This window comes from Exophiala mesophila, assembly GCF_000836275.1.
Source record: "Exophiala mesophila strain CBS 40295 unplaced genomic scaffold supercont1.3, whole genome shotgun sequence".
In the NCBI taxonomy this organism is placed as follows: domain Eukaryota; kingdom Fungi; phylum Ascomycota; class Eurotiomycetes; order Chaetothyriales; family Herpotrichiellaceae; genus Exophiala; species Exophiala mesophila.
In genome coordinates, this window is record NW_015622506.1 from 2,156,350 (window position 1) to 2,180,659 (window position 24,310).

Genomic DNA, 24,310 nt, shown 5'->3' on the forward strand with positions numbered 1-24,310 from the left:
TTATTTCTCTCCGAACCCACGGTCGTTGAGAGAGCATTCCGAATATTCATTTCTACATATGGACTCAGGATCGTTTCCACCTCCCTCTGATGAGACCAGACATCTGAATTTCCTCCCAGAGAATCAGGCCACGACTTGCACAGAAAGGGACAATGTCGGTGAAAACTATCGGAATCGCGGGGATCACGGGCAAAGTTGGCCAGTTGCTAGCATTTTGCCTTCGTGAGGCAGCCCCTTCCGTGAATATAAGGGGGTTGGCACGGGACCCTTCGAAGGTTGATTTTTCGTCGTTGCCTGGCATCGAATTACGCCAAGGCGATGCCTTTGACACCGAAAAGATTCGAGGTTTTGTCAAGGGCTTAGATGTCGTTGTCTGTTGCTACCTCGGGGACGATCATTTGATGATTGAGGGCCAGAAATTGCTCATCGATATTGCCGAAGACGAAGGTGTTCTACGCTACATTGCTTCAGACTGGTCTCTCGATTGGACCAAACTTGAAATGGGTGAATTATTTGTGAAAGAGCCTTGCCAACGCGTACACGCGTATCTAGGGGAGAAGAAGAGCATTCGAGGCGTTCATATACTTATTGGTGGGTTCACAGATGTCGTTTTCGCTCCATTCTTCAAAATCTGGGATCACAAAACCCAGACCTTGAACTATTGGGGCACAGGCGAGGAGGCATGGGAGTGCACCTCATATTTGAACTCTGCGCAGTACACTGCAGCTGTCTGCCTAGATCCACAGGCCGTAGGGGTGCTTCGCTGTGAGTTTTCCTTGCATGTTAAACACCTTTTCGAGTCAAGCTGATTTTTTTTAGTTGCTGGCGATGTTATCAGCATCAAGGGCATGGCAAAAGCTTTCGAAACTATATACGGCATCACCCCTAATCTCCAGAGGCAGGGGTCCGTGGAAGAACTTCGCGCTACCATGATAAAGAGCAGAGAACTTTACGGCGCCAACGTGTTCAAATATATCTTCTAGTGAGTCTGCTATCAACCCTCGATGTCTTTCAACGTGCTCATCGATCTCGAAGCTGGTATCAATACTTCATGATAAGCGGTCGGGCGCTGATGGGCCCTGGATACGATAACAAGAGGTACCCAGAGGTCAAGGCTATTTCGACTGAAGAATATATGAGACGTGTACCTCTCGACCAACTTGGCACCGCATCTTTCTCATGGGAGAGCAAATACGTCCCTGCCTAGAAAGCCCTGCGACCTCTCCAGTCATAGTTCATGCATTCGCATGCGCACATGGTTCCAGCACCTAGACTCTGCTCCCTACCATCCCTCATTTTCTGTAAAAGCAAAGACAGAGATGCCCCTGATTGCACATTTCGTTCTTGCCTGGGTTCGAATTTGAAACTGGCATTGCGGCTCTACTCGGCTTTCACGTGATTTGGCTTAACTTCGGCTGGTCAGCCTCAGCTTACCAGGGTTGAGCTCGCTCACCGCACGACGACCTCTTGAGAACCTCATGCCTACCAGGTACATACGTTAATGAACTTATCATACAGAACGCCAAGAGTCGCTGGAATTTCTGTAAACAGCGCACGCTGGGTGGGGATATTTCCAGTGCCTCGGTGTCACGTTACGCTGCTCCTTTGCGATAGGAACACGAATATCATCGAAACTTTCTAGGTCTACTGGAAGCTGAGTCAGATCAAGACGCCTTGTTTGCTGTATCATTGCTCCTCGATTATCAACTTGGAGTTCCAATGGATCAAACAAAAGACAAGCATGCTCGACAGGTCTGTAAGAGTTGCAAAGCCCGTAAGAAGCGATGCGACAAAACGCTACCGAAATGTGAACACTGTAGAGCTCACAGCCTTGTCTGTGAATATGAGGATGGCGTTTTACAGAGAGGTAGAACGTCCAATAATCACAGCCACGATAAATGGAGACAATGGAATCCAACGAGATCGACAGAGTCAAACACGTCAGATAGCAACGACTGTCACAGGAACCAAATCCCTCCCTCCTGCTTATCCTCTGTTCTTCCAATAATTGGGAACGACAAGGACTTGGGTAATTCCCTCTGGATTCAAATCCAGGACGTCTTCAAGGGGTTTTTACTCTCGCTGGACGAAGTGGCCAATCGATTCTTCGACGGCGTTTTCACCTGGCTACCCATTATCACTCCACAAAGGTTTCGCAAAAGGCTTCTACATTCCCAAGGCGAGACACCATCTCCCGAAATCACCCTTCTCTTATTGGCCATGTCTCTCATCGTTATTCACCCTCTTGAGTGTTCATCACGTTCTTCTTCAATAGACTTGGATGACCTTTATCGAATTACTAAATCGACATTTGCGCATGTCCAAGCAACGACTGACATCTCGGCGACAATGATACAGACAAGTGTCTTGATAGCGGCATATGAATATGCTTGTGGAAGATTGCAAGCTGCGTACATATCTATTGGAGTGTCTTCCAGGATGAGTCAGATCATCGGTCTTGACCAACATACCCCTAAGCTTGACACCGGGTGTACGGATTTGCAATCCCTCGAAAGGCAAAACATATGGTGGGGTTTGATCATTCTAGAGAGGTGAGTTTGAACTTGCATTAGTCGAGAGCTTAAAGATTGACACTGCCCACAGACAAATTCTTATCGAAAGTGAAACCCGATCGTGGTATTCAAGGACAATTTTTCCGTCAGATGATGTTTTCCTTCCTTCACTGCTCGACAACCTGGATGAAGACGGCGGTGGGTGGAATCAATGCCCCTCAACTATCCTGCCTGTCGTGCGTAGCAGTAACATCGACACATTCGGCCGCCAGGGTCAGGTAGCTCACTTTCTCGAACAAACCATGTCCGTGCTCACGAATAAGGATGAAGACTATATCAAGATCTCAACGCTAAAACATATCGATGATGACATACAGCAGTTACTCGCCATCACAATGAGCGAGTATCGAGGGCCTGGGTCTCATTGTGTGGCTAACGCTACTGCCTTGAGGTTAGTGCTTTCCCCAGATGTTATCGACCTTGTGAAGGGTTTGACGCGCAACAGGACGCTGTACCTCATTAATCAAGCAGTCTTCGAGATATCAACCAAAAGTACAACGATAAATCCTATGAATGTACTAAGTTCTGAGGGCTCCTGTGGTGCAATGGATGCGGCTGTCAACATGATGACTGAGGTTGCGAAGGACCATTTGAAAAAAATTACATACATTGATCGACTTCCGCCTTGTGCAGGCTACAACTTTGAGCTATGCACAAGGCATCTAGAAGCCCGTGAGAGCACCTTGGCTCACGGCGTACATTCAAAGGACAGTTTGAGTGTTTTGAAGCAAATGGTGGTTGGTTTTCGACGAAGATGGCCAAAACCCGGCAGTACCACTTTGTGACTTTGTATCATCAAGAACAAGACATAGCTACACTTATGCAACTCGCTTAACCTGGGCGGCTTACAAAGATCTATACCTCTAAGTGAGTAGGGGTAATCCTTTCTCTACACACTCAGCCGTGCCATTGAGCTGTGCTCACTACTAACCGCTTGTGGAAATTTGGCGGCCGACAGCCCGGTGTGGAAAGCTCTTCCATCCCTGGTTTTGTCACACTGCATGACATTGAGAATGGTGGCTTCTCTGTACAACCCCTCTCCCAACGATCAATCCTGATTCTTGAGTGAATTGACTGGTAGATATCAACCTGGCAGCGGTATGTGCTTACTTCAAACTTTAAACAGATTGGCGATATTAACAAGCTCAACTAGAAAGAAGTCTTAGCCTTTTTGGCAGCTGGGGTATGAGTAGTTTCGTGGGTTGAGGTCGAGATCTGTTGAAGATGGCTGCTCTACCAGAGGAGGCGCTGTCATCATTCTCCCAGCAGGGGGCAGCTTTATTGTGGATCATTAATAGCTTGTCACGCTACATTGATAGCCATTCATACCTACAGGTACAGGAGCATCTTCCTTGAGAGATTAACAGTCTTTATCTTAATTGAAAGGATGCTTCTTAAAACGACGCGTACAGTCTGAGCTCTCGAGACTCGCCAGCAATACCAGGACGAGCATAACAACAAGCAAAACTTTGTTCAAAGTCCCCTAAGCGGTGAGTCCATGTCCACTATTCTGGCTTCAGCTACCGAGGGGAAACAAAGAAGCAATTTTGTGAAGTCCAACGATAGCTCTCAAGATGGAATGCTACTCTTCGTCAATCATCACCTAGTCAAAGGATCCCAAAATACTTGTCGACCAGACAGGAGAATCGTTGGCTCCCACGTTCAGAGGGTGATCAGAAAAAGAAAACGTCTCAGTGCGGAAATCAGACTGATGCCGTTAACATTCCGGGGTCCGCTGCTAGAATCTCATGCCAGGCAATTACGGTGGATAGAGAAAAGTCATCTCAACAACCGTGGCTCGATATACGACAATAGCCGCCAACCAAAACCGTATCCCAGAAAGCCTGATTTGAACCAAGGCCACTTTCCGACTTATCAGCACCTGGACAAAGAAGATGAACCGAATGAGAATAAAAAGAAGGCGCATCTACAATTAGCAACAGAACGGCCGCATCGATCTGGAGCAGATTTAGAGCCTGACCGGCAGGTACCGGCTGTGGAGGTCAAACTCCTAGGATCCAATATCTCCAGGTTGTTCTTCCAATGCTGTGAGTTGTGCTATTATCTTCCGTAACTGCCTTCTTAGCTCCAAGATGTGTGTCTTCCATCTATACTACTTACTCACTACCTTGGACCAGATTTGGAAAAGTTCATACCCGTGACCTTTCCCGTATATGTTCACGGCAAAGAACACACTCGTTGGGTTATTCGAACCGCTAGAGCCAACAAGATGGTCTTCTTCGCTGTCATTACTGCTGGCGCGTCAATCTGTGCCAGATTCCCTGATACCATCGATTCAAGCCGTGTGATAAACGGCTACAACAATGTTTCTATGGGGCAGATATTTGCATTAAAGATGGCTGCCTTGAAGCACATTCGACATAAATTCACTAGCTACGATATCCAAGACTGGATCACGGTGTTGTATAGTGTGACGTGTCTAACTGTCGCTGCGGTAAGCCAGTGGTCTCTAGAAGTCGGTCTGGCGATGTTAACAACTCTAATAGATTATGGATGGAGACACTCACGCATTGACAATACACTCGAAGGGGCTACGACAACTTTTGCCATCGACGAACTTTAACTATATACCTCATCACGTACTCCATGTTGTGCTGTCGTGAGTTCTAGGCAACCGCCGGATATCACCATCAACACCAACTGACAGTATGATTTTTAGAATGTACTGCCTATGCAGCACAATAAACGGGGAGAACTGTGCAGATTTGCCATGTTTTCAATATCCTACACCTCAGACTCCTACGCGGGCGGAAGGCACACTCGACGGCAATCAGAATTCGTGTTCTGAGATTCTAGCCCGTCACTCCTCGCTCCTACAGCTAGTATGGAGCCCAGAAGACGCCCCGATTTCAGAACTGTGAGCAAGAGGAGGGCTAATTGCAAATTGGATCTTTACACGAAAGCTTGGAAGGAGAGATATGGAACTGCGAAGGGGAGAAACTGTCTACCAATTTTTCTGTTACGGCGCTGAAGGACTTTTTGACAACCAAATATGTCTTGTATCGAGTCACGCCATTGGATTAGTGGACGACGCCCTGCTCAAAAACCATGATGACGATGTACTTCTGAAATCTCATGCTTGACATTGTCGGAATGGCTTCCAGTAGCATCGGATCCCAAACGCTAAACCATCATACCTTCTCCTTGTGCGCATCCATGGAGTGTTGCTCGGCTTTTTTCCCATATAGATCCGTTCCTAAGCACGGAGCGTAAAACATCGTCCCTTTGACCGATCGCTGCAGGGTCATTGAAGCGATTACCAGCCACATGGCTACACAGGCCGCCGTCAGAACCTGGAACTGATATCAACTATGACATTCCCATGCAGAGATCTTCGCCCAGAACAATGTGAACTTACACAGGAGAGAACCTTAAAGAAACGAGACTCAAGATCTTCCCCAATGGTTATTGTTAGGAGTGTGAATACGCCTGCGTTGAAACGAAGAAACAATTAGTTCACATTGTTTCGTCAAAGACATAAGGTCAACAATACATACCAACAGGAAAGATAAAACCCCACCATCCCATGTTGAAAGGGAATCGACCAAAGGTGGCCACCATCATCACTGCGACGATAAACCAGACTATTGAGAATCCCCAAAGAATGAGGCCGACGAAGAAGCTTATAATGTAAAGCACCTCCCCCGGAGACGTCACACTCAGGTGTGGGAGGGTGTGAGTCGTAGGGAAGAGGGCTTTTGCAACCTTACTCAACACAATGATTCTGCAATAAGACAGCGTTAGCCACACTTGCACCAACTTCCAGCGGAGGAACGAAAGCTTGTGGGAACACTGACGAAAACCCTGACAGGCTCAAGGGACCGATAGGCAGTAGAAGGGACACGATGACTTCACGCTTCAAAGGTTTGTGCACCGTCATTCGGAGGAAGTATATTGTTAGTATAATCCATGATAGTGGTGACCCGATTCCCCACAAGATGTAACTTATAATCAGAGTCCAAAGTTGATGCTGGTGGTTTGGGATGGCACTCGCCACAAGACCTCCAGAGGTTGCGGCGATAACTACTGCGACAATGGGGATCAGATAGAGAGCCGTCATTTCCTCCAGCTCGCCTCTTCGATGGGTCATGCTAGAGACAAATTAGCAAAGATACCTCGGTTATCACTGCCATAGCACGACAAGGGAGTTGAAACACGGGCTGCTTACATGACAAAGGTCAAGTGGAAGCAGGTTGTCAACGCCAGAACAGCAACTATCCACCAAAGTACCCACGCCAATATTGCTAGGCCATGTCCCCATTCCGGTGCACATACTAACACGGTCATATTCACCAGAGTTGCAAGCCCAACTGGAAACGTTGCGAGGAACAAGCTCTGGTGGGGATGTTGGAGGACTTCCAGGAAGAGGCGTGGATAGAGAGTGTAACGTAGTATTGACAATCCCGTGAAAGTCAAAAAGAGGACGAGGTTGACCACGAAGAAAATGACAGAGATGACTCGAAGCCAGTGTCCGTTGTACGGCAATTGATGGAGCATGATTGATAGCACCCCGGTGCTCATGGTAATGATGAACCATCTGCGACTCGTGCACAAGGTGTTAGCAGACTGCCTTGTTGAGAAATAAGGAAACGGGAATTATGTACGAAGGAGTGAAATTTCTTATGATTCTTCGTAACCCACGGTCTTGCCGATTGTCATCTGTGTGTGGTTCTTTGGAGTTGTCTCCCATTGGTAAGGTATCATGGCCCGTAGCTGCCGCAGAAAGGGGTCCTTCGGGTTTCATGTGTTGCTGTGCATAGGACTCGAGGGCTTGGGTGCGTCCGCTTTGGTCTGAAGAACCGTTTGCCATGTTTTCTGCCATCATGAAAGTGTTTGAAGTGGCGGGTTGTGTGGCGCTCTTGAGCTTTCATCTACAGAGAAAGAAGTGGCGAGTCAAGTCTTTTATCGGCTTATTCACAGATATGAAGCATTCGCAGAGCATCCTGGGGGACTCTGTTGGTGTCTAAACAAAGCATAGTTGCTCATTGCCCGGCTTGCTGGTCTCTTCTCACGTTTATAACAAATGAAGTCCGGCATCATTGTGGAACTGCTGCAACCGTCTGCCCTTCCGGCGCTCACCTATTGGCTTGAAGACTGGACAACAGGTGCTGAGTAAGTGTCATTAAGGGAACACAGAACAGGGCCAGCTCTCAGTCTGAAGTGCCCTATCAGAAACTGATGCATCTACCCCCAAAAGCAGCATAGTCCGGCGGGAGAATTATTAGACCAAAGTCAATGCACTCGCAATGCGAAGACTGAGGGGCTAAACGAGGGCAGCATATAAAAAACGGCCGGTCTGTTCCAATTATCCATCCCATATAACAGAACTCGTCCAATGCCTCCCGTAGATATCAGTTTAGCTCGAAACGAGCCCTTTTCAGAGTAGCTGCAAGTAGCTGTGACCGAAAGGGGGGCCCCAGAATGGAATCCTCCCGGGCTTCTAGATCACCAAAACCTAGAATTGGAAGACGACGGAATATGCTGAGACAATATATCGACCTCCAGGGCCTATGGACATCAACAGTGTTCAAGATCGTATTTACTTAACACCACTGTCTGCGTGTATCGAAGAGTTTGCCAGCTGGTATTCTAGCACAGGCTACACAAGCCTAACCTTTTGCACCATCAAGTGGTTTGAGAAGCGGCAACTCGAAAAGTTCGAGAAAGATGACGCTGATATGGAGCTCATTCTGCAATCTCCAGTTCCAAACATTTCAAATGGAACCTCTCTTTCAAATCAACAGAGTACAAATTCGATCCCTATCAAGCCTTGGGCTCGACGTTTCCTCTGCCCAACTCACCTGGACTGCTGTCATAGCTGGCCGATCGGGCAAGCCTCTTCTTACTGACCAGTCTATAGCCACCAACCAGGATAATAACGAGTTCAATGCCCAGGATAACGCCCAACGTGACCATTGCACCGATCACACCTGCCACGGCTTTGGAGATACCTCCACTATTACCGCTCTCCGATGTATCAGCCGTAGAGTTGGCGATTCCCAAGGCGCTAGGAGAACATACACCTGTGCTGTTCCCACAAGCTTGACACCATTGGGGCTGACCAGAGATGCTGAACTCGGCCATTGCCGCGGTGAAATTAGCCCAGGGCAATGGGCTTTGGTTTGTGCCGAACAGGGGGAACTCTACCGGTTGGGATGCCTCGCTTGTGGTACCGTTGTGGAAATAGAATCGGACGCTGATGTCAGTCTCTGCTGGGAACGAGGTGTTGCTGACTGTCGCGTTGGTGACCAGCTCCCACGATAAGCTGGAGGCATAGTCAGGCACACCGAAGAAGGCGGCGTCCACCTCGGTCAGCTTTGCCAAGCCAAAGAACGACAACATGCCTCCATACGCGCCGAATTGAATGTTGAACTTGTTTTTGCCCTTGCCGGTTATTGTCCCGTTGAGCGCCTCGACCACTTGGCCTGCCATGATGGAACCGGCCACTGCCCGAATGGGTTCGGATGAGTTGTATGCAAGCCCAAATTCGTGCTGATCTGCCAACGTCCGAGTCTGGAAGAAGGTCTCGGGTGTCAGCAGGTCCGCGTTGGGGAAATTTGACGAAGTATTGTGAATTGATGCTACATTCAGCAGGTCATAGATTGTATACGCATTTTTGAAGCTCGTTTGTGCAGAGGTGAAGGTGCCATTGATCATTGGTGACAATGCTTGGTAGAAATCTTGCGTGCGAGAATAGGTGTCTAGGTATTCGGCCGAGGTGAAATAGTTGTTGGATGAGATTTGAGCATTGGCGCAGTTGGTTGACCCTTGTAGCCAGGCACTGTTCTCGCTATTGGCGCCATTGGTCACTTGTTGCAGCGTCACGATTTGGTATCCATCGAGTGGGCTTTGGACAACCGTTCCATTGCGGAGGGTTTGTTGGCCAAGTGTGCTGCCTACAGGAGGGTATAAACCCTATCGATCACATGTGAATGCTGTCAGTCCTCAAATACCTCAAGGATGCCCATGAATATCAAAATTTCGAAGGGCCAGACTCACCTGGAGGAATCCAACGGCTGAGTGCTGAAGGACATCATCAGCTGGTGCAGAGGCAGTGATCTGTGATGCCGACACAACATCATGACTGAGGCCAAAGATGGGCCGAGTGGCATTCTGTGAAACATATCTATCACGGTAGAAGGAACCAGACATGAACACCTCTGCGTATCCAAGATCTGTCAACTTGGCAGGAGGCGTGGATTTGGCTGTTCGGTCGCCATGGCGAGAAAAGATATAGACTCCTAGAACTGTCTCTGCCCCAAGACCAATCGACACAAAGGTCGCGAGCACTGCAATCGTGTTGAGTAGCATTTTCAATTGCTCAACAGTTGAGAAGTTCTTATACGCAGCTCGTTGAGTTTCTAGCAAGACTTCGAAGCAGGAAGGACGAGACAAAGCGAAGGAGAACAAGCTGCTTTTCGTAACAGATAAATGGAGCTGAGAGCTAGAAGCAAGCTTTATCTCAGTAACCAGGGCAGATCACCTCCCCAGAAGCAGAATTGGCGACGGCACGATCGACTACCCCTCCTTCATGCTCGAATTCCACAGCGAAAAGATGTGGGTTACAACCCAGTGGTTCGCGCGAAGGTGGGGACATCGGCAGAACAGATATGGACAAGCTTCCAACACTTCCGACAGGGTCTTGTTCGCGCGAGTCGCGCGAAGCGTTGAAAAACAGCATAATCCAGAGGAGAATTTACCTTCCCTGCAGTTCCGTGCTTTCCGGTAGAGGGAGGGGTAATAACCCAAAGGCTTCATTGCGAACAAGGTTTTACTCCTGGTAGTTCCGCGGGCATGGCTAGAGCTTGACAGTTCTTATCTGGAGGCTTGTCCACGCCTATTTGTTTAAGCTTGCGTGGGGTCCTGGCTTAGGAGGGGTACGTTCCAGTGGGCTGAGGGGCCGAGGGGCCAAGGGACCCTTCTTAATGGACAGGTTAAGTACAAGCGAGAGGGGAGAGGTTCGTATGACGAACTACCACCTCAGATCAATGCCTCAATGGATTAGTAGGTGTATCATTTCCACTCAGGTACATGTGGAGCAAACACGGGCAGGTCCTGCATCGGATTGGGATTTGTTGTCACACGACCTACTTGCAGCGAGTATACCTAAGCGATGAAGGCGATTCGTTTCCCAGTTGAGGCTTTCACCCATTCTTGCATGACCACCCACCAATAATCTCACCCAGCCGACTAAGGTGCCGTTGTTCTCTAGGACCTGCTCGAGATAGAAAGAATATCGACGGCCCAGAATCCCCGCCTACGCCTTTGCGGCCATGCCTTTCAATTTTCGACACCAAAACTTCATGAACTCTGCCGACATTGGCAACATGGGTAAGATCCAGAAGAAATGTGGCCATCCCACCCATTGGTCCATCTCGACATCGACACCTCGTTTCTTGCACTCTTCATAGAAGAACAAGGTGTCCTGGTGAGTCGGATCCTTAGTGCAAGCGGCCAGGTAAACTTGAGGTAAGTGCGCAATGTCGGGGTGCAACAAGGTCGAGAACAATGGATCTGAAGCGGGAGCACCATACCATTCTATCCATGTAAGCGCTTTTAGAACGAGCAGCACAGACTAAAGCACTAAATATTGCTTACCGCGTGCCTGAGCCATGATGCCATGTCCGATCATCGGTGAATCAGAATACTTTTCCGGGGTGTATCTCTTTTTGTAATGGTCCGGCAGCACAGCGGGATCACAAGACGAGATGCAAGCTGCAACCACTCCAAGCGGCTTCAGCTCAGCATTGGTAGTATACTTAAGGGCGACGCTGATTGCGAGGCTGCCACCTGCCGATCCTCCCATGACAAATTTCCTCGCTGAATCGCCTCCATACAGGACAGCGTTGGTATGCATAAATTGATACGCAGCGCAGACATCATCGAGACCAGCAGGGTATGGATTTTCTGGGGCGAGGCGATAGCTTGGTGAGAATAAAATCATGCGAGATTTTTCAGCGATAATTCTGCACAAGAAGTCCTCTTTCTCGATGCTACCGGAAAACCACCCTCCAGAATGGATGTACAAACCGACAGGGAGAGCTCCTGGGGCATCAGTAGGTCTGTACACTCTAGCTCTCTGTGTTTTTGAGACATCGATTTCTTTGACAGTCACCGCATCTGTTGGTTTGGGAATAAGCGGCTCGATACTGGACCACATCGTCGCGAATCGTTTCCGGCTATCCTCCACAGGCTCAACAGGTAGCACTACCCGACCACCAAAGATTTGCTCAGCCTCGAGCCCATGTCAGGGTTATCTTGAGGGCAGGTCAAACATTGACTTGGAAGACATACCATTAACCACTGAGGGTCAAACGGTGCGAAGAAATCTGCCATTATAATTTACACTGTCAGTCTCTAGATTTCAGCAGGGCATGCGAGACTGCAATTGATGTTGGCAAGGTTTACGGCTAGAGATCATCGAGTTAGGTACCTTGAGGACATTGAGGGCCAGGATGATATTTTTACGCTCATGATTCGCGACCACTCTTTAGTCAGTTCACGTGACTTTCTAGGCATCCCCCAAGTTTTTGGAGAGAGAAGATGGTGCCTAGCCGTCGGGCCTGTTTGGCACTCGGGTCCGACTTGTGTCGAGAACCCGTGGTGACGACTATTGCTCACTGCTTGGGCATTTTGGCTGGCGCTGTCTGGCACATGTATTGATTAATTCCGGACCCGAAGTACATAGGTACCATACAGTGTTTGATAGGTACCTAGGAAGTCACACGCACCCAAAAGCGCCGTTAGACTGTGGTAGCCACTTGTATTGCTCAGTCCACTTATTATAGTACCCTTGTGTTTGTCCCTCAAACCAGGCATCTACTTCCGCGAAATTAATGGCTTACCGAGAATATAAGAATAGATCATTCTCACTTAGCAGAGGAAAAGACATACTAAGGCTTGCGACAGTACGTAGCATTGTCTGGTTTAGTGAGAAAGATCAAAGAATTATCAAACGATGAGCATACGAGTACGCCCATCAAGTGCCTTCCATTGCTCCAAGTACGGCCGCAGTTGGCGGGCGCAGTGGTCCAAATCAGGCGCACATCGCGAAGAGGAGGCCTAAATTTAGGACTTTTTCTCTCTCGGGGCGTTCATCCAACCCAGAGCTTGGCTTAATTGGCCCGAGGGCCTTCGGGCCTCAGGCCATCATTATTACCCCCAGGCTCCAGTGAAAAGGTGACACCAACCATCTTCGGGGCCGAGCCAGGTGCTACGGGCTGCCAGAATCAGCATAGCGAAATCGCTTGACCTTAAGAATAAAGCTTAGCCAACGCCCATCGCCAATCGTCGCGAATCGTCAATACTAGTAGTACATGCAACCTTGAGGCTCTGTACGTATCCAACGTACCATCCAAGAAACTCAGCACTATTTGCATATTAGGCGGTTGCATCCTGCTTCTCGAATCCCTTACACTATCACTCACACTCGCTGAATCACTAAGTTTCCGTCAATTGCGACAGTAAACCATTCCTTCCAGCGCGGAACAACGCTTGGATACTCCAATCCAGGCTCGTACCATCACTATTATCAACAGCATCGATATCTAGGCCACTCAACTATACCGACTTGATGGAGAAGACGCCAACCATCGCCATCATTGGCGCAGGGCCCTCTGGTCTAACTCTCGCACGTCTTCTCCGGGTTGCTGATGTCAAGGTTGCCATCACCATCTTCGAACATGACACCTCAGCCAAATCCAGAAAGTACCAAGGCGGCACCCTCGATCTTCATCCCGACACTGGTCTTGCGGCTGTGAGAAAGGCTGGTCTGTGGGATGAAGCGTTCAAATACTTACGATACGACGCCGAAGAACTCGTCATCGCCGACAAAAACGCCACCGAGTTAATGCACATGAAAGAGCAGCCCAAGACGGCCGACAACAAATTTGCACGACCCGAGATCGATCGTGAGGTCCTGAAAGATATGTTGTTGGCCAGTGTGGACCCTTCGATCATTCGCTGGGGAAAGGTCTTGCAATCGGTGAATGAACAATCTGGAATACTGACATTCCGAGATGGGACAACGGCGGGGCCGTTTGACTTGGTTGTCGGTGCGGATGGCGCCTGGTCCAAAGTCCGCCCGGTCCTGACGAGTGTGCGCCCGTCGTACTCTGGCGTGTGTGGATTTCAGTGCCGCATCACCAAACCTGATGAGGAGTATCCGCATATTTCGAAAATGGTCGGCCGCGGGAGCTACTTCTCATCATCTGATCGGAAATCTCTGATGGCGCAACGGCTGGGCGACGAAACACTGAAGGTCGCCCTCTGGCTGATAAAGGACGAAAATTACGCAAAGGATATTCTGACGGCCTACGGTTCCGACGAGAAACAGTTAAAGGCAAAGATTCTTGAGAATTTAGCTGGCTGGGAACCCAAAATGAAGGAATGGATTGAGGTCGGGACCGATTTTCAGTCGTGGAATTTATATGAACTTCCCGTCGGACATAAATGGGACCATAAGAAAGGCTACACTCTTGTCGGAGATGCCGCCAGCCTGATGACCCCTTTCGCTGGCGAAGGAGTGAACAAAGCCATGAGAGACTGCTTGGAGCTGGCTGAGGCGATTGAAGCTTCGCTCAAGGAGGGCACCGACATCGATGTCGGGATCCAAAATTACGAAGTCAAGATGTTTCCCCGGGCCGAATATTTCCAAGAAAAGACAATGGGAAACAAGGTCGCGCTGTTCAGTGAGTCTGGACCTGCGAATTGGTTGGCCCGTCAGGTCACGTTTGTCATCAAAGAAGAACTCGTGGATGTCGATAAAGGTCTTGGAAGACTGGTGCCTGTACGATTGACTTGTTATGTAATTTTCCGCATAATCCAGATCTTCGGATCGTGGAAAAGAGGGATCAGGGAGCGGTTCGCTCGATAAAAGCTGGGTCAGGGGCAAGTTGGGTCATTGGTTGAAGTTAAATCGGATTGTGTGAGCGTTATGACTGCGCTGGCGTTGGTTGGTATAGGTAAAGTTGTCCCTTGAGAAAACAAAGTAGACATGGACCACAGTTTGTTCCGACCAATCTTCTGGAAATTTCAGCCCAGATCTGATTCAGACGCCTCCCGCTCAGTTCCTTAGATCTAAAGCTACCTGTGGAGCGCAAGTTTTCTAACAACAACCAGACCATGCATCACTAGATAACATTTCTAAAAGCCAAAATGCGCCATCCATGTTTGCTTAGCACAATGCATGTCCTGACCTTACTCCATACTATGGAGCTGCTGGAGCATAGGATTGTGAGTCCCTCATCGGTGAGCTTCAATGTCTTTTGTGGACACCTCGCTATGCTGAATATCCACATTCTTCTCGGCAGCTTCTTGGATCTGCGCAGCTTCAACCTTTTTCCGTGTAACCCGCGTTCGAGGGATCCGATATGGCGCATCGTGATTGTAGCCACTGTCAATGAGTCAGTACTAGTTGTGCATTCGGATATGGTCTTAGGGCTAGGACGTACAAGAGAATATCCATTTGATCGATTGTGACACCCTTGGTTTCGGGGAGGAGGAAGAACCCCCAGAGACTGGCGATCAACATCCAGCACGCAAAGAAAAACCATGTGCCGTAACCAAATGAGGCAAACATGTATGGCAATGCCTTGGTCATGACGAATTGGATCAGCCTTTTGAAATTAGCTAAAAGTCATACACGCGAATTTGTGATTCTCACCATTGCACAAGGGCTGCGTAGGTTCCAGTGATATTTCGAAGAGCACCGGGGAAGATTTCAGCTGACACAATCCATGGAATACCATTCAAACCGAATGACCAGCTAGGATAACAATCAGTATGACGTAACTCCATAATAATTTTGGTAAAGAGACTCACAAGACTGAGTAGATCATGATCATGGAAATTGCAGCTTTTCCGCCCGCAGCGGTGGAAGTAGAGAGTTCTTCGCCTGCTGCCAGGATGCTGGCAGGGTGTCCGACCTTGACATAGGCTCCAACAAACCACAGGCATAGCGAGCAGGCAAGGGAGGAGATGATGGTAGGTCTGCGTCGGCCTACCATGTCGATGAATGCAATATAGTAGATGATGGACGCAACGGCTGAGGTTGATTAGCGACTGTTTCCTTGCAGAACGTGGTGGGGCCTTACCTTTGACTAATCCATATATACCAGTGTACAATGCAACATCCGTGACGCCGAGAGAGCCGAAAAGAGTGGGCGAGTAGTAGTTGATGGCTTTTAGAACGTCAGTAGATTTCAAAAATCGGTGTCCGGGGTTGCGTACCGGCAGCGCCTGATAGATTTTGAAGGGTAAATGAACAGAAAACCAAGACTACACGATTGCGCATGCCTTTCTTGGAAAACTCGTCCAAAGCACCTCTAAAGTATGCCCAAAGGCCAGTTCCATACTTCCGGGAGATCTCAGCTTCGCCATCAAGTCTCTCTTGCATTGTTGCAAGCTCTTGCTTGACATCTAGGTGTGATGCGTTAGCCTATGCCTTTGTCTTGAGAATCTGGCAGTCGCTTACATTCATGATCAGCAGGGATTTGTCGGAGTTGTTCCAGAGTCTTGTGAGCCTGTTCAATCTTCCCCTTTCGAAGTAGCCAAAGGGGAGATTCATGAAGCAAGAAGCCACAGACAAATAGTGGGACAGCGGGGATCAGCTGAACTGCCATTGGCAAACGCCAACTTGTTGCAGATGTGACAGACATGTTTTGGTTGATTCCATAGTTGATCCAAAAACCGATCATGGAGCCTGCTTGGTAGGCTACTTCGAAGAGACCGGTCAAGATTCCTCGGATGGACGAGATGGAGATCTCTGCAATATACGATGGCACAGTTGCGGTAATTGCACCACAACCCAGACCAGTGAGGACACGTCCAGCATCTACAAAGGCCATGTTAGCAGATTGTAGTAAGAGCGAGGTATGTGGGACAACGAACACATATACGAGAGTTGGTGAGTAGCAGCGGTCATGATGATGGCACCGACAATGAAGATGAGGACATTGATCTGGAGAGCCCACTTGCGGCCGACCTTTTCGGTGAGAGGGAGACAGAAGAGTGCACCAAAGAAGGCTCCGGCCTGGAAGGCTGAGGTGATGTTACTGGAAATGCTCTTGGCCTCTGCCGCGGTGATATTGAAATCCGTCTTGAAACTCTGTCGCGCAATTGTGGTCCCAACAAAGGCCGAATCGTAACCGAAACTAGGGCATCATCAGTCTTGAACATGGCGTGAAGTGCATTTGCAGATAGACTTACAGGAGCGCACCAAAACCAATGACACTGGCTTCGAAATACAGTCGCCAGTTGTAGACCTCTTTAGGCGTCGGCCTATCCTCGACTGCGCGGAATCCACCCATGTTGGTTGAGTGTGGAGAGATTATTCGAGAACAATGTCAATGCAGATGTCGATCTTGTCGAAGCGATTGCCACAATCATTGTCTGGGGAAAGCCATTCACTCTATATAGATGAAGACCGTGACTGCAGTCTATCGCCAAACCTCCTCGCGTTGGTCCAATTTGGTTTCGGCGATGCTGTATGGGGCTAATCGTCTTGGCTTTCCACCTGTCCGAGGAGGCTCGATATTCTTTAGATGTGTCCACGCGAAACGTGTCACGAGAGCCTTTAAAATTTGAGTCGGGAAGAAAGGCAAAGTTTAACAAGGGGCCGATTTCGGGTGTGGAGGATCCTGGGGTGCTCATGGGTTTTCCCCGTGAAAAATAAAACGCTGGCCGGGGGCAGCGGGTTGCAATGAGTGGGCGGAGTGGCATCTTAGTGGCGGAGAGCAGGCCTGCCCATCGCTTTTGCCTATTTAGGAATAGTCTTTTCAGCACGGGAGGATTGTTCAATATCACAATTACTCTTGCTCTGTATCCATCCTGTGCTCCAGATGTCATTTTTTAGATGTCACACGTGATATCATCGCTTCATTTCCTGGTTCATGTAATGACTCGCATCTATCTGTAAGACAAGATATTGTCACAGCATAGCACCCTTACCATCGAGAGCCTCCAGCACAATGTATGCGAACTGGCATCAGAACAACCCAAACAAGTCTCGAAGGAGCGACCGAAGCAAGAATGGCTGCTTAACATGCAGGTGAGCAACAAATGAATCGCTGAAGTGGATCATCAAATTGATCATAAATGGACAGACGACGAAGGGTCCGCTGCAATCAACAGCACCCAAAATGTGGGCACTGCCTGCGTCTGCAGTTAGATTGTTCTTGGAGTATAGAAGGATCAACATCTAAAGCGAGCGCCGAACCCTCTCATGTGATCTCAGACGTCATTGCTTCATCGTCGCTAAGTCCATCGACGACGCCAGTGCCAGAGACAATAGAGCAGCAACCGGCTGTGCCGCTCCCAACTTCGCCTTCACTTCCAGGCAACAACCAAGGTCCGGCAGATTTCTTTGATTATGCTAGCTTTCTCTGGGATGTCCCAATTTCACCTGCCATCGACTTTCAAAGCACCGCTTGGACGACCTCTCCGGATAGCGCAATGTCGGAGTTGAACCCCACTACTTCAAATGTCGCCCAAAGAAAGCCAGAAGTGCCCGTTTCAGTCCTCACCATCTCAGATCTACCAAATGTTAGTCAACTTCTCGAACATTTCAAACAGTCTGACGCCCCACCCATATTGGCCCCGGTTGAGACAAAGTCTCGGTGGAGATTGATGAGGAATCACTTGATCTCCATGGCATCAAATTCACTCATGGTTCACTACGCCATCCTGGCGTTCTCTGCGTTGCAGCTACAGCGTCAGTCAGACAGGTTACAGTCCGATTTCAGTTCATACTACACTCAAAGTCAAGAAGAAATATCCAAATCGCTTCTTGAACATGATGGAAAGGTTGATATCATAGGAGCTAAAGTTCAACATGTTCTCGCTGCATTATTCCTTCTGAGTTATATTGACGTAAGTCTCCTCTATTTCAACATCACTCTTCACTAACCTTTCTTCAGCTTGTAGCCAATCGAACTACCTTTGCACATCCCAATCTTCGTAAAGCTTACTTGATTGTTTCAGATTCCGATCAAGGCAATTGGGATCCAGCAGGTATGTCAGGAAATGAAAACGTTGATCGCAACTCAAACTGACATCGTCCAGAAAAGACATTAGTTCGTTGGATTCGACTCCTCGATGCTCGAGCCGTGTCTGCTGGCGGAGAAGGCCTGTTCCTTGGTGAGGATCATGAAGCTCATGACTTCAGCGGCAGTCTATCTCCTTCAGAGAGGGATGCCGAAGCTGTATTAGCCGACATTTTGTCCCAGCCTGCACTACGCTTTTTCCAAAAGACTCAATCTTTTATGGGCCGCATCACCAAAATTGATCAATGGCATCGAAGTCGTGGAACAGTGGAGGACGAAACCGAGGTGATGGCCATTGCCGCCCAAATCCAGAAGGATAACCATAAGCTGTTCCGCCATCGTCACCCAATTCTCGACATTGCAGTGACAGGAAGGCTTGAAGCTCCTCTTCTAGCACCAGCCCTGGCCGAACAATTGACCAGGACATCTAGAATGGCCATGGCCAATTTCCATGCTTCATTCATTCATCTCCATCGAGTCGCATACAAACATTTGCCACGGACGGTGGAAGTGCATAATGCCATGAGCGTGATGAGGCAGACCACCAGGGCCATGGTTGACGCTCAAGGACCAGACGACACACTTCCAGTCAACATGCTCTGGCCCCTGCTGATGTGGGGTTCTGAAGAGGAGAATCCTGACGACAGGGTTTGGATCTTATCAATCGTTCGCAGCATGTCTAAGACTGTCAGCAACGCCGGGATAACCGCCGATGTCCTCCAAAATGTTTGGCAGCGGCAAGATCAGACTGGACAACGTGCAGACATTCGCACAGTTATGCATGAGACGTTTAATTCTTGTTTTGCAATTGTCTAGCGATGAAAATAGTATTAATTTCTACTCGTCATCTTTGACTCAAATCGATTTCGATCTGACCACATAGTTTGACTTTCCCCAAAACCCACGCCTTCTTTTTATCATCTGAAAACTTTGGGTATGGTCGTCGGCAATGCGAAGATGACTCTGGGTAGCCAAGGAGAGCTCCTACCACCCATTTGGTGCCATTGATTCCCCCTTTGCCAAACCCGATCTCAGACTTTGCAATCTCATTCTGTAGACGACAGGCTTGTTGAACTTTTCCTGCATTCCAAAGATCGTACATTTCGATGCAAGCCTGGAAGGAAGTTAGTGGGAAGTATAGTCAACAATTAAATGTCCACTTACCTTCGGGTATAGATTGGCAACTCCGGTGATACAACCTGCACCTCCGGCAGCGAGCGCGGGCACCAACCAGTCACTCTGACCTGCCAAAGCTCTGAACGTCCCGTTCTCGTTCTCATCACCAAATACACCAAACTTAGCGCTCGCCCTGGCCACTTTGGCGATTCCACCACATGTCAACTTGACGCCGACAATGTTGGGGTGATCGCCTAGAACGTCCAGCATTTCACTGTTGACGTCAAGCCCGCTGACAACGCCAGGAAAGTTGTAGATGACGATTGGAATGGGCGATTTGTCGGCCACTTCCAGGAAGAACTCGTTGATAGCGTTGTCATCCATGGCGAAGTGGAAATAGCTCGGTACAAGCACCAAAGCAAAATCTGCTCCAGCTGCCTTTGCCGCCTGAGTCTCCTCCACAACCGCCAAAGTGCATCCACCGTTACATCCGACCGTAATTGGCAGATCTGGTCGTCCTACTGACTGGGCGATTTGTCTTGTCCGGCGGACAAGCTCCAACTTCTCATCCAATTTCAGTGTTGCAGCTGAAAAGATAATTAGCAAACGAGAACTAGGTTTCTTTGATCAAGACGTAGATGCTTGCCTTCTCCATTGGTGCCTGCGATCACAACTGTTGATTCACTGTCAGGAAAATGATACCTTCGATGGCCTTCATAGTGTTTCACGTACCTCCGTGAAGGCCGGATTGGATCAAAAATTTCAGATGGCTCGTCTGGACCTCCCAGTCAATGGTCTGTACATCGTCGTCTTTGAACCAAGTCAGAGACGGGACATGAACTCCCGGTGGATATGCTCGCGCCGGCTGGCGTGTTTCGACTGCAATGGATCCCATGGTGGTTTCAGGTACAATGTAATGCAATTAATGAGGTCTAGGTAGAGTTGAGTAGCACGGTCGAAGTCCCCTTTACCAAACCAAAAAACCGATCTATAGTAAAACAATACTTTTCAACGCGGTCGATGGAGTAAGAATCGATGTCTGTTTTGTAGAGGCTAGGTTCCCAACGACCGCCATTGAATGGTACTCACAGAGTAGCCAATCGCTGGCGGAGAGGTCAAAAAGGGATTCAAAGCGGAGCATTCGTCGCCTTTGCCTAATGTAGAAACAACGACAACACACGGGAATAAGTTCGGGAGATGCATCCAACGAGTAGCTTTCAAGCAGCTAGGTTCGAGGTCCGGAGCCTCATAGCATCGGAATGATTCACTGCATTCAATCACCTTACCTTGGTGATGAAGACCGTCACGCGGCTGTAATTCAAGTGCCGCACGGCTCCGAACGGGTGTTGATGTTGTCACACGACCGACTTAGAATAGGATTCCATCTAGGACGATGGTATACCAAACTCTTGAAGTGTGAGACTTTATCAGCGCATAACTGAGGATGTATGTACATTTTTCAAAATGTAGCCAAAGCTAACAATCCATCTCCATCCCAGCATATCACATAGGCACGCAACAAGGTTGAGTTTGTCCAGTGCACACCCATGTCAGCGCGGTTATGGTGGTATACTCCGTACCAGACGTTCTCCTTCCTGATAGCCGTACCTTAAAGTAGTCAGCTCTAATAGAAAGAGTATCCAAGCTCCCGGTAGCCAGTGTAATACCCAAAACTCGCCAGTCACATCCCGTGAAGAACAAGACGAGTAGGTCTGAATCTGAGCTTAAAACAGCGCCAGCTCGAAACCCAAAACAGCTAGAGATATCTGCCAAGCAATTGACCAGCGCAACCAATCAAAATGTCGGATTTGTAGATTACCCGGACTCAGTTGAATGAAGCTAAACACCAAGACCACGACGACGTCAAGACCGCAGCATCAACCAAGCTCCTCATCGTCGTTTTCAGCTTCCGCCATCCCTCAATCCCCATCAGCTGAGACCTGCGCACATCGTAAAGATGAGGTCTCAGCTTCTCCGTGCTGCAGCACGGTCACGGGCGACCCTGACCCCTGCCACAAAAAGATCATTCGGTGCATCCGCCAGACGACCTGCCGAGGTCGAACTCACAATCGACGGCAAGAAGGTCTCAATAGAAGCTGGATCTGCTCTGATCCAGGCCTGTGAGAAGGCTGGCGTCACAATTCCTCGATACTGCTACCATGAGTGCGTTCCCAAGTCAGATGAAACTGCGAATTCAACTAACCCGCGACTCAATTAGGAAACTCCTCATCGCCGGAAATTGTCGTATGTGTCTCGTCGAAGTCGAAAAAGTCCCTAAACCTGTTGCCTCCTGCGCATGGCCTGTCCAGCCCGGTATGGTCGTCAAGACCAACTCGCCCCTCACACACAAGGCCCGAGAGGGTATCATGGAGTTTTTACTCGCCAATCATCCTTTAGATTGCCCTATCTGCGATCAAGGTGGCCAATGCGATTTACAGGATCAGTCAATGCGATACGGCGCCGATCGAGGTCGGTTTCACGAAATCACTGGCAAGCGTGCGGTTGAAGACAAAAATATTGGCCCCCTGATTAAGACTTCAATGAACCGATGTATCCACTGCACAAGGTGCATCCGATTTGCCAACGAGATCGCTGGCGCGCCCGAACTTGGATCAACTGGAAGAGGAAATAGTCTGGAAATTGGCACATATCTCGAGAAAAACCTGGACACAGAACTGTCTGGCAATGTGGCAGATCTGTGCCCTGTCGGTGCTCTGCTCCCCAAACCAGGTGCATTTAGCTACCGACCCTGGGAGCTCATCAAGTTTGAGTCAATTGACGTGCTTAACGGTCTGGGATCCAACATCCGAGTCGATGCCAGAGGTATGGAGGTGAAGAGAATTCTACCAAGATTAAACGACGATGTCAACGAGGAGTGGATCGATGATAAAACACGCTTTGCCCTGGATGGTCTGAAAACACAGAGGTTAACTACACCGTTGATTCGACGAGACGGTCAATTTGTGCCTGCTTCGTGGGAGCAGGCGCTCACTGAAATCAGCACCGCATATCAACGACTCGCCCCCGGCGAGAATGAATTCAAGGCGATTGCCGGACATCTCATTGAGACAGAGTCCCTGGTTGCCATGAAGGACCTTGCCAACAAGCTCAACTCAGAAAACCTTGCCCTAGATCAACCAGGCGGGAGCAACCCCGTCGCCCACGGCGTTGATCTGCGTGCCAACTATTCTTTCAATTCGAAGATTGTTGGTGTGGAAGATGCGGATGCGATCTTGATCATTGGAAGCAATACCCGATGGGAAGCTGCCGTTCTCAATGCTAGAATCCGCAAGCAATGGCTTCGGTCCGACCTGGAAATCGGATACATTGGAGAGCCTTTCGAGAGCACATTCCAATACCAGCATCTGGGAACTGATGCTGCTGCTGTCAAGAAGACTCTCGCTGGCGAATTTGGAAAGAAACTTGCAGGTGCCAAGAAACCCATTATCATTGTCGGCTCTGGCGTCACGGAACACGCGGACGCGGCTGCAATTTACGAAACAGTTGGTACATTTGTTGACAAACACCAAGGCGTCTTCAACACGCCCGAGTGGCAAGGCTACAGTGTCCTTCAACGAGCGGCATCAAGAGGGGGCGCTTACGAAGTCGGTTTCACGACGCCGTCCAAAAAGGTGGCAGACACTAAGGCCAAGTTTGTGTGGCTGTTGGGTGCTGATGAGATTTCCGACAAGGACATCCCCAAAGATGCATTTGTTGTTTATCAAGGACATCACGGTGAGACCGGAGCACAACTCGCCGATGTCATTCTTCCCGGCGCCGCATATACGGAGAAGTCGGGCACATATGTGAACACAGAAGGCCGAGTGCAACTCACACGTTCCGCCGTGACACTGCCCGGGGCAGCACGAACTGATTGGAAGATCATCCGTGCTGCTTCGGAATTCTTGGGTGTGCCACTTCCGTATGATGATCTCGAAGTTCTCAGAGATCGTTTGGAGGAGATTTCCCCAGCACTCCGGAGGTATGACATAGTCGAGCCCACCGCCTTGTCGAGTCTTTCCAAGGTTCAACTAGTAGATGGCAACAAAGGTGCTAAGAGCACGGGAGCACCACTGGAACTGCCCATCAAGAATTTTTACATGACAGATGTGATTTCCAGAAGGTACGTTGATCACCTTTTCGGTTTGGAGAGGTTCTTTGCTAACACTACTTTCAGTTCACCGACCATGGCTCGTTGTTCGGCGGCCAAGGAGACTGGCAACCCTGACACGAATTTCATGGCGCCCGGGGAGCCGAGTGCACAGATCGAGTACGGGGGTGCCAGCGTATGAGAAGAGGATGGCATCAAGAAAGTTTGGGCATTACAATCGAGATCATGTATAGGAGCAAGATGCAGATTTGGCGTTTTAAAACGAAAGAGTTGAAGCTCTCTCGAAGTCGTCCCTAGACGAAGCGAGCCTGACAAAAGGCAATTGTACATATGTATTTGCTCCGTATCAAGGACATCGGAACAAGATTCATCAAATTTGCCTTTTCTATCGTGTCTGGCAACTCGTGTTCTGGTGAGGTGTCATGCAAAGTATGCGCAGCTTGTAG

The 24,310-nt window shown here is 49.0% G+C and overlaps 8 protein-coding genes across 8 annotated transcripts; 4 read left to right on the forward strand and 4 right to left on the reverse strand.

The window, feature by feature from the left end:
• Positions 1 to 2,439: 2,439 nt before the first annotated feature.
• PV10_04376 (uncharacterized protein) lies at positions 2,440 to 5,455 on the forward strand (the record flags this gene model as incomplete). Its single annotated transcript, XM_016368924.1, has 6 exons — positions 2,440 to 2,552; positions 2,605 to 2,964; positions 3,019 to 3,065; positions 4,712 to 5,028; positions 5,081 to 5,193; positions 5,254 to 5,455. The coding sequence occupies 6 exons, from the start codon at positions 2,440 to 2,442 to the stop codon at positions 5,453 to 5,455; spliced, it is 1,152 nt and encodes a 383-aa protein (XP_016224712.1).
• Positions 5,456 to 8,066: 2,611 nt separating this feature from the next.
• Positions 8,067 to 10,093, reverse strand: PV10_04377 (uncharacterized protein). The gene is made up of 2 exons (XM_016368925.1): positions 9,594 to 10,093; positions 8,067 to 9,509 (listed from the first exon to the last, which is right to left on the reverse strand). Exons 1-2 carry the CDS (start codon positions 9,903 to 9,905, stop codon positions 8,358 to 8,360), a joined length of 1,464 nt encoding a protein of 487 aa, XP_016224713.1. The 5' UTR covers positions 9,906 to 10,093; the 3' UTR covers positions 8,067 to 8,357.
• A 539-nt stretch (positions 10,094 to 10,632) lies between these two features.
• PV10_04378 (uncharacterized protein) lies at positions 10,633 to 11,930 on the reverse strand (the record flags this gene model as incomplete). Its single annotated transcript, XM_016368926.1, has 3 exons — positions 10,633 to 11,132; positions 11,193 to 11,829; positions 11,889 to 11,930. The coding sequence occupies 3 exons, from the start codon at positions 11,928 to 11,930 to the stop codon at positions 10,852 to 10,854; spliced, it is 960 nt and encodes a 319-aa protein (XP_016224714.1). The 3' UTR covers positions 10,633 to 10,851.
• A 971-nt stretch (positions 11,931 to 12,901) lies between these two features.
• Positions 12,902 to 14,738, forward strand: PV10_04379 (uncharacterized protein). The gene has a single exon (XM_016368927.1). It carries the CDS (start codon positions 13,168 to 13,170, stop codon positions 14,467 to 14,469), a length of 1,302 nt encoding a protein of 433 aa, XP_016224715.1. The 5' UTR covers positions 12,902 to 13,167; the 3' UTR covers positions 14,470 to 14,738.
• Positions 14,739 to 14,756: 18 nt separating this feature from the next.
• Positions 14,757 to 17,015, reverse strand: PV10_04380 (uncharacterized protein). Its single transcript, XM_016368928.1, has 9 exons — positions 16,803 to 17,015; positions 16,485 to 16,747; positions 16,069 to 16,428; positions 15,825 to 16,013; positions 15,689 to 15,775; positions 15,417 to 15,639; positions 15,259 to 15,360; positions 15,047 to 15,211; positions 14,757 to 14,988 (listed from the first exon to the last, which is right to left on the reverse strand). Exons 1-9 carry the CDS (start codon positions 16,901 to 16,903, stop codon positions 14,838 to 14,840), a joined length of 1,641 nt encoding a protein of 546 aa, XP_016224716.1. The 5' UTR covers positions 16,904 to 17,015; the 3' UTR covers positions 14,757 to 14,837.
• A 548-nt stretch (positions 17,016 to 17,563) lies between these two features.
• On the forward strand, positions 17,564 to 19,453 carry PV10_04381 (uncharacterized protein; the record flags this gene model as incomplete). The annotated part of the gene is made up of 5 exons (XM_016368929.1): positions 17,564 to 17,643; positions 17,727 to 17,758; positions 17,830 to 18,464; positions 18,512 to 18,605; positions 18,657 to 19,453. 5 exons carry the CDS (start codon positions 17,564 to 17,566, stop codon positions 19,451 to 19,453), a joined length of 1,638 nt encoding a protein of 545 aa, XP_016224717.1.
• Positions 19,454 to 19,481: 28 nt separating this feature from the next.
• PV10_04382 (uncharacterized protein) lies at positions 19,482 to 20,648 on the reverse strand (the record flags this gene model as incomplete). The annotated part of the gene is made up of 4 exons (XM_016368930.1): positions 19,482 to 19,751; positions 19,802 to 20,340; positions 20,388 to 20,426; positions 20,486 to 20,648. The coding sequence occupies 4 exons, from the start codon at positions 20,646 to 20,648 to the stop codon at positions 19,482 to 19,484; spliced, it is 1,011 nt and encodes a 336-aa protein (XP_016224718.1).
• A 962-nt stretch (positions 20,649 to 21,610) lies between these two features.
• PV10_04383 (NADH-ubiquinone oxidoreductase 78 kDa subunit, mitochondrial) lies at positions 21,611 to 24,263 on the forward strand. The gene is made up of 3 exons (XM_016368931.1): positions 21,611 to 21,916; positions 21,972 to 23,876; positions 23,931 to 24,263. Exons 1-3 carry the CDS (start codon positions 21,711 to 21,713, stop codon positions 24,043 to 24,045), a joined length of 2,226 nt encoding a protein of 741 aa, XP_016224719.1. The 5' UTR covers positions 21,611 to 21,710; the 3' UTR covers positions 24,046 to 24,263.
• The last annotated feature ends 47 nt before the right edge of the window (positions 24,264 to 24,310 follow it).

Coding starts and splice junctions, on each gene's coding strand:
- PV10_04377 (XM_016368925.1), bottom strand. CDS start 9,905: ATGCTACTCAACACGATTGCAGTGCTCGCGACCTTTGTGTCGATTGGT. Junction 9,510..9,593: donor CAGCCGTTGGATTCCTCCAG/GTGAGTCTGGCC, acceptor TGTGATCGATAG/GGTTTATACCCTCCTGTAGG.
- PV10_04379 (XM_016368927.1), top strand. CDS start 13,168: ATGGAGAAGACGCCAACCATCGCCATCATTGGCGCAGGGCCCTCTGGT.
- PV10_04380 (XM_016368928.1), bottom strand. CDS start 16,903: ATGGGTGGATTCCGCGCAGTCGAGGATAGGCCGACGCCTAAAGAGGTC. Junction 16,429..16,484: donor TCACCAACTCTCGTATATGT/GTTCGTTGTCCC, acceptor TGGCCTTTGTAG/ATGCTGGACGTGTCCTCACT. Junction 14,989..15,046: donor GATCAAATGGATATTCTCTT/GTACGTCCTAGC, acceptor ACTCATTGACAG/TGGCTACAATCACGATGCGC.
- PV10_04383 (XM_016368931.1), top strand. CDS start 21,711: ATGAGGTCTCAGCTTCTCCGTGCTGCAGCACGGTCACGGGCGACCCTG. Junction 21,917..21,971: donor CCTCGATACTGCTACCATGA/GTGCGTTCCCAA, acceptor CGACTCAATTAG/GAAACTCCTCATCGCCGGAA. Junction 23,877..23,930: donor ACAGATGTGATTTCCAGAAG/GTACGTTGATCA, acceptor CACTACTTTCAG/TTCACCGACCATGGCTCGTT.